Source organism: Mya arenaria, chromosome 10 (assembly GCF_026914265.1).
Source record: "Mya arenaria isolate MELC-2E11 chromosome 10, ASM2691426v1".
In the NCBI taxonomy this organism is placed as follows: domain Eukaryota; kingdom Metazoa; phylum Mollusca; class Bivalvia; order Myida; family Myidae; genus Mya; species Mya arenaria.
Genome location: NC_069131.1, coordinates 26196738 through 26214324, shown reverse-complemented (window position 1 = coordinate 26214324; position 17587 = coordinate 26196738). Strand labels below are relative to the sequence as shown.

At 35.3% G+C, this 17587-nt stretch overlaps 1 protein-coding gene across 1 annotated transcript in view; it reads left to right on the top strand.

The window, feature by feature from the left end:
• LOC128205309 (uncharacterized) overlaps nt 1–15076 on the top strand; it is a 36309-nt gene extending 21233 nt beyond the window's left edge. Inside the window, exons 2-6 of the mRNA XM_052906843.1 lie at nt 1804–1960; nt 7812–7894; nt 8832–8922; nt 10560–10571; nt 12525–15076. Coding sequence (XP_052762803.1) covers nt 1804–1960; nt 7812–7894; nt 8832–8922; nt 10560–10571; nt 12525–12719 — 538 coding nt within the window. The 3' untranslated portion in view covers nt 12720–15076. The remainder of the gene's footprint in view (nt 1–1803; nt 1961–7811; nt 7895–8831; nt 8923–10559; nt 10572–12524) is intronic.
• Nucleotides 15077–17587: the final 2511 nt, after the last annotated feature.

Genomic DNA, 17587 nt, shown 5'->3' with positions numbered 1-17587 from the left:
ACATGTATTGAAAAACAATTACTCCAGTTGTAAAGGGACTAGACACCAGATGGTCCCCAAATCAGCAAATACAGTATGGTCTAAAAACAAGACTAGAATTGTCAAAACGAGCTAGTATTAAACAATACATTAAACGATTAAAAGAATATGTTGTCGCTGTCTCAGCAAACTTGACCCGTTTAAAATAGTGCATACTAGTTTCCAAGTTTATATTTGGTCACGTGATTAGTTCAGATACTAATACCGATGTTACACTTCAATTTACTGGTATTTACATGGTAGACAAATCCGGCCAATTTCGAATTTGAATAATTCGCAAAAACTACAAAAGATACATGTATCGTAAGCAATGTGATACATCAGTAAGTAAAATTCAATGCGTTGTACCCAACGTGTTAATTTTATGTAAGTTTTTGATAAAAAAATCTTGCAATCGATTCATCTAGTGTTTAGTCCATTTAATGATTTTTCGGCGGAGTTGAGCCTTGGTGTTCTTATTCGGTCTTCTAAGTAGAATATTTAAGCCATTCACACCCTTGTATGTTGTTTGTTTGTTTGTGGCGGACCCGTGGTCTAGTGGTATCACACTTGATTATCAATCCAGGGATCGCAGGCAAATGTCCAACGTAACGATAGGATTTGCAATGTTTGTAATTCTGGAGAGGTCGGAGACGAATTTCATTACTTATTCAAATGTAGTTTTTTTTTAATCAATTACGAAAAAAACAAATTCCAGAGCGATTCCAAGGAAACACAAATTGTCTTAATTTTGAATCTCTTATGAATGAAAACAATGAACAAACACTTCGTCAATTAGGCAAATTTTTGGCTATTATATTAAATCATTTCAAAAACCCACCAGGCATTCCAAACACACAAAACGTAAGATAATCATAGAAGCATGTTTTTCCCTTTTTTTTATAAATGTGTAGCCACTTTTCCGCATTATTTCTTCATTCTGATAGTAACAACCCACAGCCTGGTTATTGTAGTTATTAATATACTGTTGTATAACCTTTTATCACATGTATGTATGTGCTAAGTGTGTCAATAAACTTGTAAACTTGTAAAGGTTCGTTTCCCCGTAGCATCACTAAAAACTACAAATCGTCTTCCGGGAGGGACGTTAAATGGGATCCCGCGTGACAGTGCTATACACTGGTTCACGTTAAAGAACCGGGGTAGCTCTAACCAGGGTTACATTCTGTCTGTGCACTATGCTCCAAAAACCTAAAATGACTAACAATCTTAACGGAACACTCGCCGAATGGACAAGGCCCGAATGCGAGTATAAATAAGCTTACTTACATACACATTTTGTTTATAAGGTCAGCAGTTTAAGCAATCGAGTTGCTGGTTACACAAAACGATGGTAAGAAGCGTGCCTGTTTGATGGGTGGGTTAACTAGTGGTTTCTTAAATACATATAAATTAATACTGTTTGTTAAAGCAATTTTTATTGAAATCATTATAGTTGTAGGACATGCCTGTTGACATATACAGAATTTAAGCCATTTTGTCTCTTATTGCTACGATATTTTACAGACTCTCCATTTATTTATCCACTAATGTATGGGACAATAATATAACAAAATTGATTACACTGGTAATTTACTATTTATAATATTCATTTTCAAACATTTGTAATATAAAAAATCAAATCTTTATATGTACCCATTTCACTCGTTTGCCTTTGTGACATTTATCATTTGATATTACCTCAATTATCCATGCTTGCATTGGAATGAGTGAAATAAAGGAAACTTGACTTGACTTAAATACCTATTACTGATGCTCTTTTAGCAAGAAACCGGAGAAGATATCAGAGCAGCTTATGGAGAACTACCTGCGGGCGGAATTTAAGGCAATGGACAGAGACGAAGACAACAGACTCAGCAGACAAGAGGCTATTGATCTTCTCACCATGATTGGCTGCAACAAGGCCAAAAGGAAAATGCAAGTAAGATGTATTTTCTTTGGTCACGGAGCTCTCACAATGATAGGTTGATGTAAGTTCATGAGGACACTGCAAGTACGATTTTTTTGTTCGTCACGGATCAATCCTCCGTGATATATTGCAGTAAACCCAAGAAAACACTGCAAGTAAGACTTATTGTTTATTTGTCACGGATCTTCCCAACATGAAAGTTAGACTGCAGTAAAGCCAATAGGACACGGCAAGTAAGACTTATTGTTTGTTTGTCACGGATCTTCCCAACATGAAAGTTAGACCGCAGTAAAGCCAATAGGACACTGCAAGTAAGACTTATGGTTTGTTTGTCACGGGTATTCCCAAACCGAACGTTAAACCGCAGTAAAGCCAATAGGACACTGCAAGTAAGACCTATTGTTTGTTTGTCACGGGTATTCCCAAACTGAACGTTAGACCGCAGTAAAACCAATAGGACACGGCAAGTAAGACTTATTGTTTGTTTGTCACGGGTATTCCCAAACTGAACGTTAGACCGCAGTAAAGCCAATAGGACACTGCAAGTAAGACTTCTTGTTTGTTTGTCACGGGTATTCCCAAACTGAACGTTAGACCGCAGTAAAGCCAATAGGACACGGCAAGTAAGACTTCTTGTTTGTTTGTCACGGATATTCCCAACTTGAACGTTAGACCGCAGTAAAGCCAATAGGACACGGCAATTAAGACTTCTTGTTTGTTTGTCACGGGTATTCCCAAACCGAACGTTAGACCGCAGTAAAGCCAATAGGACACTGCAAGTAAGACTTCTTGTTTGTTTGTCACGGGTATTCCCAAACTGAACGTTAGACCGCAGTAAAGCCAATAGGACACTGCAAGTAAGACTTATTGTTTGTTTGTCACGGGTATTCCCAAACTGAACGTTAGACCGCAGTAAAGCCAATAGGACACTGCAAGTAAGACTTATTGTTTGTTTGTCACGGGTATTCCCAATTCGAACGTTAGACCGCAGTAAAGCCAATAGGACACTGCAAGTAAGACTTATTGTTTGTTTGTCACGGGTATTCCCAAACTGAACGTTAAACCGCAGTAAAGCCAATAGGACACGGCAAGTAAGACTTATTGTTTGTTTGTCACGGATCTTTCCAACATGAAAGTTAGACCGCAGTAAAGCCAATAGGACACTGCAAGTAAGACTTCTTGTTTGTTTGTCACGGGTATTCCCAAACTGAACGTTAGACCGCAGTAAAGCCAATAGGACACGGCAAGTAAGACTTATTGTTTGTTTGTCACGGGTATTCCCAAACTGAACGTTAAACCGCAGTAAAGCCAATAGGACACTGCAAGTAAGACTTCTTGTTTGTTTGTCACGGGTATTCCCAAACTGAACGTTAGACCGCAGTAAAGCCAACAGGACACTGCAAGTAAGACTTATTGTTTGTTTGTCACGGGTTTTCCCAAACCGAACGTTAAACCGCAGTAAAGCCAATAGGACACTGCAAGTAAGACCTATTGTTTGTTTGTCACGGGTATTCCCAAACTGAACGTTAGACCGCAGTAAAGCCAATAGGACACGGCAAGTAAGACTTATTGTTTGTTTGTCACGGGTATTCCCAAACTGAACGTTAGACCGCAGTAAAGCCAATAGGACACTGCAAGTAAGACTTCTTGTTTGTTTGTCACGGGTATTCCCAAACTGAACGTTAGACCGCAGTAAAGCCAATAGGACACGGCAAGTAAGACTTCTTGTTTGTTTGTCACGGATATTCCCAAACTGAACGTTAGACCGCAGTAAAGCCAAAAGGACGCGGCAAGTAAGACTTCTTGTTTGTTTGTCACGGGTATTCCCAAACCGAACGTTAGACCGCAGTAAAGCCAATAGGACACTGCAAGTAAGACTTCTTGTTTGTTTGTCACGGGTATTCCCAAACTGAACGTTAGACCGCAGTAAAGCCAATAGGACACTGCAAGTAAGACTTATTGTTTGTTTGTCACGGGTATTCCCAAACTGAACGTTAAACAGCAGTAAAGCCAATAGGACACTGCAAGTAAGACTTATTGTTTGTTTGTCACGGGTATTCCCAAACTGAACGTTAGACCGCAGTAAAGCCAATAGGACACTGCAAGTAAGACTTATTGTTTGTTTGTCACGGGTATTCCCAAACTGAACGTTAAACCGCAGTAAAGCCAATAGGACACGGCAAGTAAGACTTATTGTTTGTTTGTCACGGATCTTCCCAACATGAAAGTTAGACCGCAGTAAAGCCAATAGGACGCTGCAAGTAAGACCTATTGTTTGTTTGTCACGGGTATTCCCAAACTGAACGTTAGACCACAGTAAAGCCAATAGGACACTGCAAGTAAGACCTATTGTTTGTTTGTCACGGGTATTCCCAAACTGAACGTTAGACCGCAGTAAAGCCAATAGGACACGGCAAGTAAGACTTATTGTTTGTTTGTCACGGGTATTACCAAACCGAACGTTAACCCGCAGTAAAGCCAATAGGACACGGCAAGTAAGACTTATTGTTTGTTTGTCACGGGTATTCCCAACATGAAAGCTAGACCGCAGTAAAGCCAAAAGGACGCTGCAAGTAAGACTTATTGTTTGTTTGTCACGGGTATTCCCAACATGAAAGCTAGACCGCAGTAAAGCCAAAAGGACGCTGCAAGTAAGACTTATTGTTTGTTTGTCACGGATCCTTTGATCTCTTTAAGATAATACACTTCGTTAGGTTTCGAAGATGTGTTAGTGCATTTAAGATATTAAAGGACGGTCCAACTGAGACATCTTTACCTACAAACATAAAAACTCATAAATTGCCACAAGAGTTTAGTGACTTTTTTGTTAAGAAAATAGAAACCATCAGATATGAGATAAAATCAAAATTAGTTCTTAACCCAGTCGAATCAGAAACAGAACAATTGAGTGTTGAAAATAGTCTGACTCACTTTGAAACAGCATCAGCAGAAGAAGTTAGGAAAATAATCAATAAATCTTCTATTAAATCATGTGAACTGGATCCGATACTAACATGGTTATTAAAATCATGCCTCGATGAACTTTTACCATTTCTTTCGAACATTATCAACATTTCGCTCAGCACAGGAAACGTTCCATCAGAGTTTAAAGGATCTTATGTTCGACCTCTTTTGAAAAAACAAACACTGGATCAAACATTTAAAAAAAATATAGCCCTGTTTCAAATCTATCATTTGTATCAAAGACACGAGAAAAAGTAGTGAGTTCTCGCATTGATGAACACTTGACAGAAAATCAACTTCAAGAAAAACATCAGTCAGGCTGTCGTAAATTCCTTTCGACAGAAACTGCACTTATCAAAGTCCAAAATGATGTACTTAAATCCCTTGACCATGGTAATGCAACCATCTTAGTAATGCTAGATCTATCTATCGGCAGCTTTTGACACAATCGATCACAAAACTTTGTTACAAAGACTTGAAAGAATGTGTTCGTAATCGCTGAAAAAACACTGGAATGGATAACATCATACCTTCAAGATAGAAAACAGACAGTATACATTGATGGGGTGCTGTCAAACCCGGTCACACTGAATTTTAGTGTTCCACAGGGGTCCGTATTAGGACCGAAATTTTATACAATGTACACTAAACCCCTTGGTGCCATTTGCAAAGAGCATGGGCTACAATACCATCTCTACGCCGATGACTCACAGCTGTATTTATCTTTCAAACCATTAGATGGCATTTCTAAGGAAGAAACATTACAACGCATTCAATCGTGCCTTCGAGACATAATATCATGGATGAATCTAAACATGCTCAAACTTAACACTGATAAAACAGAAGTCATCATGTTCTCATCTCCTCATAACTCCAAACACATTGAAGATCTATCGGTAACCGTCGGTGGCTCGAAAGTTAAACATTCTGTTAATGGAAAAAAAATTAGGTGCCATCTTTGATTAAAACATGAACATGGAAGATCACGTTAATTCAGTATGCATATAATGTTATTTACATCTTAGACAAATAGGCAGAATTCAGAAATATCTGACAATTGATGCATCTAAACAACTTGTGACTTTATTGGTTATCTCGCGCCTAGATTACTGCAATGCACTACTGTATGGAGTTTCTCAAACATTAGTCAACAAACTGCAGATCGTTCAAAATACAGCTGCCTGCATCATCACCAGAACCTTGCGGTACGATCAAATCACACCTGTACTTAAAGAACTACATTGGCTTCCAGTGCAATACAGAATTCAGTTTAAAATTTTAACGCATACCTACAAAGCTTTAAACGGAAAATCACCAGAATATTTGGAAGAAATGCTATGTGTTTACAAACCACGGAGAAATCTGCGATCTCAAAACAAAGCACTAACTTTAGTGATACCAAAACGTAAAACTGTAACCTACGGCGACCGACGTTTTGAATATGCAGCTTCGAAACTGTGGAACGACCTACCATCCGGTATGAGAGACTCAAGTTCATTGTGTTCTTTCAAGCGTGCACTTAAAACACACTATTTCAAACAGGCGTATGAGTAGCATTTTTACCAGGAATGATCTGTGACAGTGATTCACGAAGACTGTGTGACCATTATGTGATTTTAAACATAATTTTACAACCTATTTTAATTCTACCATGATCTTTTAGTACAGTTACATATCCCATGTAAACTGTTTTAGACTATTGATACAATATATAAATGCAATTTAGATGTCAGGCGTAAATTATATTAATATCATTTTTATTTTTTTCAATGTTTCGCTAGACTATTTTTTTATCGTATGATATTGATATTTATTGTTTTTAATTCAGACGACCAGTTAAATACCACATTTCATTTTATTGTGTTTCATATTTTTTAGTATGTTGTACATTTATTGTTCAAAAGCTGTCTAGTATTTTAATGATATTGCTTGTAGTTAGCTACTAGTATCAGATTATATCGTTGTAAAGCGCCTTTGAACGTGTATATGAAAAGGTCGCTATATAAGTTTGTTAAATAATAATAATAATAAAAAGGGACTGTACACCAGATTGGCACCAAAAAAAGTTTTTTTCTGTAACGAATCTCAGGACAATTATTTCATAAAATGTCATACTCTTTGTTATCATAATTGTAAAGAAAAACATACCAAAGTGTAAGAAAGAAATCGAGCCTGAGACGGGGTTCGAACCAGTGTCGCCAAAATTGGAGTCCAGTGCTGTATCCACTGTGCTACGAAGACTTACTTTAAACAGTTGGAATATTTAAGCTATATACCTAACATAATCATATCACGTGATAACATCGACTAGCCAATCACGCATAAGGAATGAATTCTACTAGGTAGACATACCTAGTAATATTTTTAATGGAAAAAAAATACGAAAAAAAAGCGAAAAATAAATTAATTGTAAACTATGTGGTACTTCAGTTAGTAAGTTCCAATGCATTGTACACATCGATACCAAATTTATGTCAGTTTTTGACAATTTTCTTTTTTCTCGCGGTTTTATCATACGGAGTACATCCCCTTTAACATCGAGATTATTTCTGTGTTTGATTAATATTGCTTAATTATTATATTATTTGTGCATAAACTACATTTTGAAATACCACCAAAATGACGCTACTTTTATGATATGATTTATTAAAGTGATGTAATAATTTTGCAATAGAAATTGACATTGATTATATTGCAAATTTATTAATTTGTTTTTTAAATAGCATAGTGCCTATATAAACACACTCTCGGTGAAAACCTTAATATATATATATATATATATTCTAACTTTAAAATGAAACTAAACCAATGGCAACAATTAGCATAAATGATCGATGGCCTACCTTCAAGTTTCTCTACTCCTCTGTGTCTTTTGCCTTATTCAATTTCTCTGCTTCAGGAATGGGACTACCGAAAAGCCGATATTGTTCTTTTGGAGGATTATATCGAGAATTTCAAAGATGACAAGTACTTACAGAAAAGGTAAGACAATCGGAACTAATACTGTTGCATGATTAAAGGTGTAGCCACCAGATGGTCTTGAATTGCCAATGCGAGCTAGTAGGAGGCCGATGTTACATAACTTTATATGAAATAATAAACGCAACAATCATGTTGTTGCCTATCCTTTTACCCCCGTTTAAAAAAGAGCATAATGGTTTCTCAGTTTAAATCATTTCTGTTTATGAGTACAGATAAATACCAACGCTAGTTTTAAACTTACTGGAATTTACGTGGTAGACAGCCCTAGTAAATTTCGAATTAGAAAATGAGCAACAAATGCGAAAGATGCATGTGTCGTTAGGGATGTGATACATTAGTAAGTAAGAATCATTGCACTGTGCACATCGATGTCAATTTAATATAATTCTTTTACAATTTTCTTTTTTTCTTGTAATTGTATCATCTGGTGTCTAGTCCCTTTAATGTATACGTAATTATACATGCAGCTTTGCTCGCTGTACTTTGCATTTCATTTTGGAGCCAGATTACAATAGACATTTCAATGTAAATAATCGTCAACCATTTAAAGTGACACTCTTATTCAAAATCAGTACACACACATGTAAAACAAACATCCATTTTGACTGATACAACTTTAACTACTTACTAAATAATGCATTTATGAAAAGTATTAATTTCTGAAAACAAGATTGTAACCGTGTATTTAACAACAGAAAGCGCAAAAATATTAAATGATTGGTGAACGCTTAAAGATTTACTGTGGTCTACTGTAGTCTCATAAGGTAGAAATACCGTGTTTTAGGCACATTTTTTTTCAAATAAAACTGGGTATCCTTCATAACCATTGTTTTCGACATGTATTCCTCCTTTTTGGAATATTAAAACAATATTATTTATTGTGGTAAATCTTTTCTGGGAGTAAGAGTGCATCTTTAATGTTTATTGTGGTATCCAGGACCATGAAGTACCGGCAACTCTTTCGTTTGTTTGACAAGAACGCTGACGGGCGGGCCAGCAAACAGGAAATAATCAATGGACTTGAATCGGTGAGTATAGAAGTTTATTCAAGATAAAATTGTCTTAAGGTATATTTTGGGGAATTTCCAATATAAAACGTGACTTGGCCTTTATAAAATTACTAGAGCCATCCTTAGTTATTCCGTAAAGGCCTGGGGCCGTATTCAATAAGCATCTTAGTAAATATTTTCAACTTAGTGAGAATTTCGTAATTTTTGACAACGATTATTTTAGATACCCGCTACTTTTTATCAGACCTATTCATATGCATATATTGTTCAGACCATTTTCTTGCTTATTTTCATATTCTTGGTGTACAAACATTGGTCATTTTCTTAAAATTCAAATTAGAAAAATGGCAATTTTTCACTTAGTTGAAAATTATTACTAAGATGTTTATTGAATACGGCCCCTGGTCATATCGAGCCCATGACGCATCTGTGCAACGACAAGACATAAGAATGCTCATTATTTCCATTATCTAAACATTATACCCACAAGGTACATAGTCATAAAATATAAATACATTTATATAACGTGAGTTTAACATGTCACATAATACAGATTTAACACATGAACTTTCAATAAATACATATGAACAATTTGCCAAACGTGAACGATGCTTATAGGTGGGGATCACTACTAAGTCATTTGATCACACGATCAACTATTGTCTGTTATCAACTGTAATATTATCCTACAGTGTGGAACATTATCAAAACATGTGTTGACAATTTTGATACTGAAAGTTTTGTTAGTGATTCAGCACAAGCCTTAACACCCTTGGTGATAGATAATCTTCCCAAGTGTCCTTTTTTGGTTCCATAGAAGTTAATGTTTGATGTACATGCTTCTGATTAATTTTGCTAAAACTAAACGTACACAGTTTTGAATCATTGATAGCTGCAATATTTCGATATTTCAACAGCATTTAATACCTATATTAAAAATCGTTCAATATATTATAGACAGAAATCTGATCAGAAGCGAGAGTATCACTCTCATCCAAAATAATATTAACATCAGAATTTAGTGCAGCGGCGCGGAACAAGAAAGGCTTAATTGTTGGTCATTTTTGGTCATTTTTTTTAGATTATGGACCCTCGCATCTTTGTTTGAAAATATATCCATAAACTCCCTTTTATTTTTCAACTTAGTTTTTTTTGTCTTGTGTAAGCATTCCAGCTTAAAGCTGCACTCTCACAGATTTATCATTTTGACAACTTTGTTATTTTTTTGTCTTTCAAGGTGCCAATTTATGCGAAAATGCATGGTCACCAGTGATATAAGGCTGCTGACAAAAATCTGATCGCAGATTTTTATTTCTAAGTTCAAAAATTGATGTTTAATCCATTTTTTCTTAAACCGTTAGTAACGCTTTTAGCCATAAAACATTAATTTTCGAATGGAAATATGAAAATAAGCGATCTGATCTTTTGTCAGCAGTCTTAAATCACTTGTTTGCAGATATAAGCGCAAAAATTGGCTCATTCCAAAAAATAAAATAAAAAAGTTGTCAAAATGATAAATCTGTGAGAGTGCAGCTTTGAATCAGGTTTATTTTTTAAATAAATGCATTCCTTAGAAATATCTTATTGTAAATAGCCTTTCTTATTTTTTTAAATATCCACAGCTCATTGTCATAGAATATTTTTGTTCTTTTTAGATCTGCATAGAGGTAATGTTATTGTCGTTTGGCATGTGTATTTTAAATTGTATTGTTATGTGTTTGTCACATGACGCATCGACAGTAGTTTGCTTGGAATGAGCTCCTGCTTTAGTGTCATATGAACTGTAAACAATTTGTGTCATGGATTGACATTCATTGTTACTCTTATGCGGTTGGGAATTGCAATTTAACAGAGAAAATGTTAATTCTAAGCTCCATTTCTCCGCCAGAATGACACATTCACTCCTTTCTGAAATCCTTACCTAAAAAATCGATACCTTAACAATTTAGGCCTAAACATACATTTAGTTCGCGTTACCCGACCCTACCTACTAAATAGGCGCCGACCCTAACGTTTATATAGTCAGTTGATAAATAAGTGTTCGTTTTAATATGAGACCTTTAAAGATTTATACAGAAGATTACTTTAACCTACCTACCCTACATGTTTATGAAAGGGACGTAACCCAAACCAAACCATTTTTTGGCCTTATCATTGATTTTCTACCATCTCCTTCGCAGCAACACCGTTCTTAATTAAAGTAAAAAACGCTTTGACTCTACGGTGGACTCGTGTCAAGTGAACCCGTTCCAAGGCGGTACTCTACGGTGCCATAATTGTGACATGCGTGTGTTTTTTTATATATCTCGTGTGCACGAAATACTAAGTCTTGAGCACGACATACTAAGCCGTGCGCACGAGATACTATGTCCGTATGTCGTTCGCACGAGATAATAAAGTCGTGCGCACGACATAATTAGCCAATCAGAATACACTTTAACAGTCATGTTTGTAAGGTGTATTCTGATTTGCTAATTATGTCGTGCGCAGAACTTAGTAACTCGTGTGCATGGCATAGTATCTCGTGCGCGCGACATAGTATCTCGTGCGCACGACTTAATTATCTCGTGCGCGCGACATAGAATCTCGAATGCACAACGTAGTTCGTGCGCAATACTTTATTATCTCGTGCGCACGACATAGTATCTCATGCACATGACTTAGTATCTCGTGCGCACGAGATAAATGAAAACATGCACATGTCACCTCTGTGACACCGTAGTACTCCCATCGATTGTCGGTAAACTAATTTGATGCCTGTGTGGTTTGCTTGTGGTCAGTTGTATGTGGTATGTGTACATTTACCCATATAGTTTTTATTAATCCTATTGTATTAACTTCAATTTTAAACCATTATTTATTTATTTATTTATTCATTCATTCATTCATTCATTCATTCATTCATTCATTCATTCATTTATTTATTTATTTATATATTTTTTATTTTTTTTTTATTTTTTTTATTTATTTCACTTTATGACATTTCCTTCTTTTCTGAATCTTCAACATTTATTTTAGTAATTTATTAATTTGAATCGTTATACATGTAATGTCATTTAAATGTAATTACATTGTCTCCGCCTAGATTTTCAATATTATAAGTGAATAACATAAAATATAATATACCGATAATAATAAACGATACTCTACATCTATACTCATTTGCTGCGATGAATATTGCTAATGCATTAAAGGTTGTTGTTGCTGTTGTTGTTTTCCTTGGTTATTGCCTTAGGCCTCTGAACAGTTTTTATAATTGATAAACTACAGTCGAACCTCGTCGGCTCACACTCGCTTGGCTCGATTTCATCGTTGGCTCGAACTGGATGTTAAGGACCGATTTGTTTGGTACACTTTAGTGAATATTCCTGCGTTTTTTTGGTTAAATTTGCTAAAAAAGAGTTTTCTACATTTTCCACAAATACTAATATAGGTATGCAAGAACGAATAACAATCATGTGTTACCGGTCCGAATAAAAAAATCCATCCCTCGGGTACGCTGCCTAGCAAGCCTCGTAGTCGGCTTACGCACGTGTCGGGTCGGATTTTTCTATCCGGACAGGAAACACATGATATTCATTATTATTCATCTATGTTATTTTTATGTTATTTCTTGGCAGCAACTTGACATAGAAGTCGACGACAGCACGCTTAAAACAATCGAACAGATGGGTGCAGACAAAGATGGCAAGATAACGTATGAAGAGTTTCTTACGAAACAGTTCCAGATCCTTATGGAGAAGGACAAACCGGCGGTCGACAAGGGCGAAACATCGCCACATTTGACGGACGATGAGGCGAACAACGGGATGTAGTGTTGATTGTTGTTGTTTTTTACTCGATTTATGAGCATTCCAAATATTTTCATTCGTCTGAATGAATATATTTAAAAACGAAACATTCGAAGCAGGTGTACGTTGTGATGACATTCCTAGACATTCCTCAACAGTTGTATATCACTTTTCTATATTAACCCACGTTTTTCATTTTCACATTTTTATTCCATCATACGAAAATATACTACACTACCAACCACGCGTTTTTGCAGCCGTGGAAGAGATTGCGCCATCGCTGAAAATCGCGGCGATATATTTCGCGGTCGCCAACCCGATGGTACGCGTTATCACCGCGTTCATCTGCTGCTTCCGCGAACGACTTTCAAAAACATGCACGCGGTGGCTTACCGCGATATGCAGGTATTTTTATGGGTAAAGGTGGTACAATTAGAAGATAGAACATGTGAATTAAACCGTGCTCGCAAAATGGAATTCATTCGATTGCGAGGGTAAACAATCTCACCGCTCTTATATTAATACTAAAAACACAACCAGAACACAACGCATTGAAAAACGTGCGCAGTTTTATTCAATATAGTATATTCACAATCACACAAGGTGACAATAGCGTCTAAATAGTTTCACAGTTGCAAAGCATACTTTTCAGGGATCAAACTACGTTTTGAGTACGAACCAAGATTTGTAAACTACGGGTCAAGTTGGTATGAGTTGAATAAACTTGACTATAATTATATTTATAGGACGGGAACAAAGAATACAAACTTCAGAAAATTGACAGTTATCTTAATTATCTTCATTAATTAACACTACGCAACGCCGTGTTTCGCGGTGACTCGACGCGGTGGAACGCGGGGAAATTATAGAAATGAACGCGGTGGGCGTTATGCTTCAATCGCGGCGTATATTGAAAATAAGGTTAAAAAGATAACGTCCGCAGTGGAAAAATCGCGACGATGTGCAAAATGAGTAAAAAATCATGGTTGGTAGTGTTATGTGTATCACTTCTGAGAAATATGTAGGTGTTCTTGGACACTGGCACCTGAATTTCAAACTCAATCTTTTTCTTTAAAATAAAAAAACCCTTATAATTCGAAACTAAGAATTAAATACTGTACAAAATGCATATTTATAAAAATAATATTTTCTTCACATTTTTGTTATTATAATGTTTAGTTGGGAATAATAAGATATTTTTTGGATTTAAAAAAAAATGAATGAATTTGAAAATCCGATGCCAGTGGTCTTGGATTATTGATAGTCAAAAAATCACGAGTTTGTAAATAAACTTTGAAGCTGATATTTTTTTCTATAAAATATGTGAAAATATAGTCCATATTTGACATTGTTTTGTTGTTTGACTCCCATCGATTACTTTAAACATTTTTTTCATACATGTAAATTTCCGTCTAAATTGTTGCATGAAATAAACATAAAATATGGAAACCGGAAAAAATATCCGTATTACAACACTGTTTTCTGAATATGTATAACACAGTTGGCTAGTGCGCATGCGCAAATCAACTTCCGCAATACTACGCAAAAGAAATAGGACAGTTGTTGAATATTTTTAATGCTTTTGTAAAGACAATTATTTTACATTTTATTTAAAAAAGTGCTTTTAGGGTCTGACATAAAGCAATTCTTACGCTATTCTGTTGATGTGTGGATTTTCCTCGCTTCTTGCGTAAATATAATTTGCACTCGACTATCAATCTCGTGGGCTTTGGTTTGAACGAAAATCTTTACAATCAAACGACGAACATTATACTCCATATGTATTCTTTTGTATTTATTTATATAAATTCATATATCTCTTTATACCTGTATATTGTTGTATTTTTATCTGCAGGCGAGGCGTAAGAAAATTATATACATTAATTATTCGGCCGATTGTCCAGAACTTTGTTACAGTTAACAACGTTGTTAACTTGGTATTTGTTAATTTTCAAAGCGTTACTGCTCTCGAAGTTGAATGAATACACTTGTGATCTGCTGCATTGCAGATGTGCTTGTTAATATCCAAATATGAGAGCCCATCATTAACAAGTTCATGTTTAAAAGTTAACAATGATGTCGTAAATCACGTTGTTAACTTTAACAAAGTTCTGAAAAATCGGCTCCTTGTGTTGTTTTTTGTGAAGTGCCTTGAAGTTACTTGAATTACATGTTCTCTTTTTCAATTTACTAATAACATGAGTATTTTGCATAAAATGTATGGTTATGATAAAATGTAGTAAAATTATGTATTTGGCAAAGCCTGTGCCCAGAGTTTGTAAAGAGTAAAATGATATTGAAGTTATTCAGCATGAGAGATTAAGATATATTTGTTGTATAGGCATTTATCTTTGTTCATTTAAATAAAGGTTCTCTCCTTGTTTACATCGTTCTTTTTGGTCTACCATTCATACCGCTGCGCCCGGCTGCCGACTGAATCATCAAGAAGACCAAAAATAAACACGGAAAAGTTATATTACTCTCAATATTTATAGTAATTTCGTGGTAAACGTTTGGCAAAAATCATGAATCTTGAAAATGTCTTTGTTCCAGTATTTAAGTGTCTAGCACATGGTAAGAACACCTGCAGTATTTACGATTACGATGTGCGATTACGTCATAATAATTGGAAAACAATATTAAATAAACAATAACGTATCGTATTGACTTTTATTAAGTTCGAGTAGGTTTTTCCCGACATATAAAACATAAATAATAGTCAATTATACATTATCAGTATTAATCAGACTTGTAAACATTTACACGTTTGGCGAATTAATAGTCGGAATAAATGTCGCTTGGTCTTCGGGTTCTTGTGAATGTTTTAAAACAGAGTTAGGCCAAATAGGCAAAATCAGACAACAAAGCATTGCTTTATTGGGTGAGCAAATAAATCGGAACACGGCACTATTTTTGAAATATTTTTAGTTAGACTTGCACCACAACTACAAAATCTTCCATCAGCATACTAGGATTCAAGACCAATTGGTTGATATAAATGGTATTTATCAAGATACTACCAATCGGCATGAAAAATACTTTATTAACCGCACAGTCAAGGACTGCCATTTTTGTCCTCGGGAGTACCTAAATATGGAACCGTTTTAATTTGTTGATTTTTTTATGTATCCTTTTAAAATTATTGCTACATCTTTTGTTTTAGTAAATTAATAATTCATTTTATTTCCAGCTTGTTATTTTGTCATTTTTGTCAGTAAAATTTGACGATTTAAGTAAAAAAATATACAGACTGTACCAGTATGATGTGATTGTGGCAAGCATGAACATTTGAACATGAAAGGCTTTGAATGATAGCAGCATTTGATATACTCACCGGAGAATTGTATTCATTGGAACGTTTATTTAGGGCAAACGTCTATATTGATTAAAATCGTAAACGCTTTTATAATGGATGTATCCATATTATGGTACTGTTCCGATTAAGGTACTCACCCAGTATATACTTAATTTTGTATTGCTAATCACAATTTAAAACAAATATCAAATGACTAGCTTTTTTAAAAGAATGGGCTATAGCTTGGTTCTCGCTATACGGAGGTTGTTTTGACGAGCCACAATCAGCTGGAACAAACTAAACAGGACAGAACAGATACTTTATTGAGACTTGTACAAAGAACATCATCTGCTCAACAACAAATGAATAATAAATAACAAACGCATGACATGACATAGGTTAGAAATTATATGAAATAGAATAATAAATAAAAAAATACAATAAATAAAACTGAGCCCGATTTTGTTCTCCACCCGAATTGCACATTATTAAAGTCAATTTACTTTCTTGGTGTTTGACTCTCCTGACTTACTACAGGGTTCCTTATATTATTGTAAGATACCAAAAAATCATATGTTCTAAAGTTTTAATGTTCGGCTATAGGTTGCCGATATACTGTTCGTAGCGTTAACATTGATCATACCTCCATTTACCAATGCCGAAATGCCCAAACCTGAGTAACAAATGCCTCCCCACACCAAATGTCTGATATGGTTGCCTAATCTTGCTACTGGAAAGACCTGAAAAGTTTAAACTTTCTCGACTACGATGTTTGTTTTCAATTGTGCAATAATTTAAACATCTCTTCATAAACATGGAAATCGTAGGTTTAATCCTTCCATAACTTAAGATACCTCAGCCGTTCTAAACACGAGTGCCAAACGGGGACTCTTACTCTTTTAGAAGCTGTGTAGACAAAAGAGCCGAGGTAGAGAAAAAGAGCGGAAATTATGATAAAAGGTAAGTATGACTTGTTATTTTAACGAATATCAAGATTATGAGGGCTTATTTGAGAAATCGGGAAATCAGTGCCGTATGAATATGTTTAATCTTCACACTTACTTTAATTATTTTGTAAAATACTGTTAATGGAAAAGTAAGATTGATTCAACCACAAAACGCATGCATTTTTACAAACAGAAAAAGAACATTTCCAACATTTTTCAGCTGACTTTTACTAAAATTAAAAGTGCACATAATACCTGCAACAGTAAGTGATTTGTTTTAACTTTGGCTATGTGGCTATATTATCAGGTACCATAACCAAAACCACATACAATTTCTAGCATGTTAAGTGGCTTAATACCTTTGCTAACTGATGTCGTAATACGCCTGCGTTAAAGTATCCACTTAATCAGAGTGCAGGCACCGGTAGATAAGTATTAAAAACTCTTAGTTTTCTCCTTGATGGTCTAGGCACCAGCGAAGTATGGTAAGAACACACAAATGTTTTCAACGAAACTAGGCCAAGCTTGCGATTAATGTCGGTAAATAGTGAACCTCAACACAACTTGTATAGAGTACCAAATATTAATCAAGTGTACAAAAAAGTAACACTAAAAAGCATCAATCCGATCGATGTACTAGCGGTCAGTTT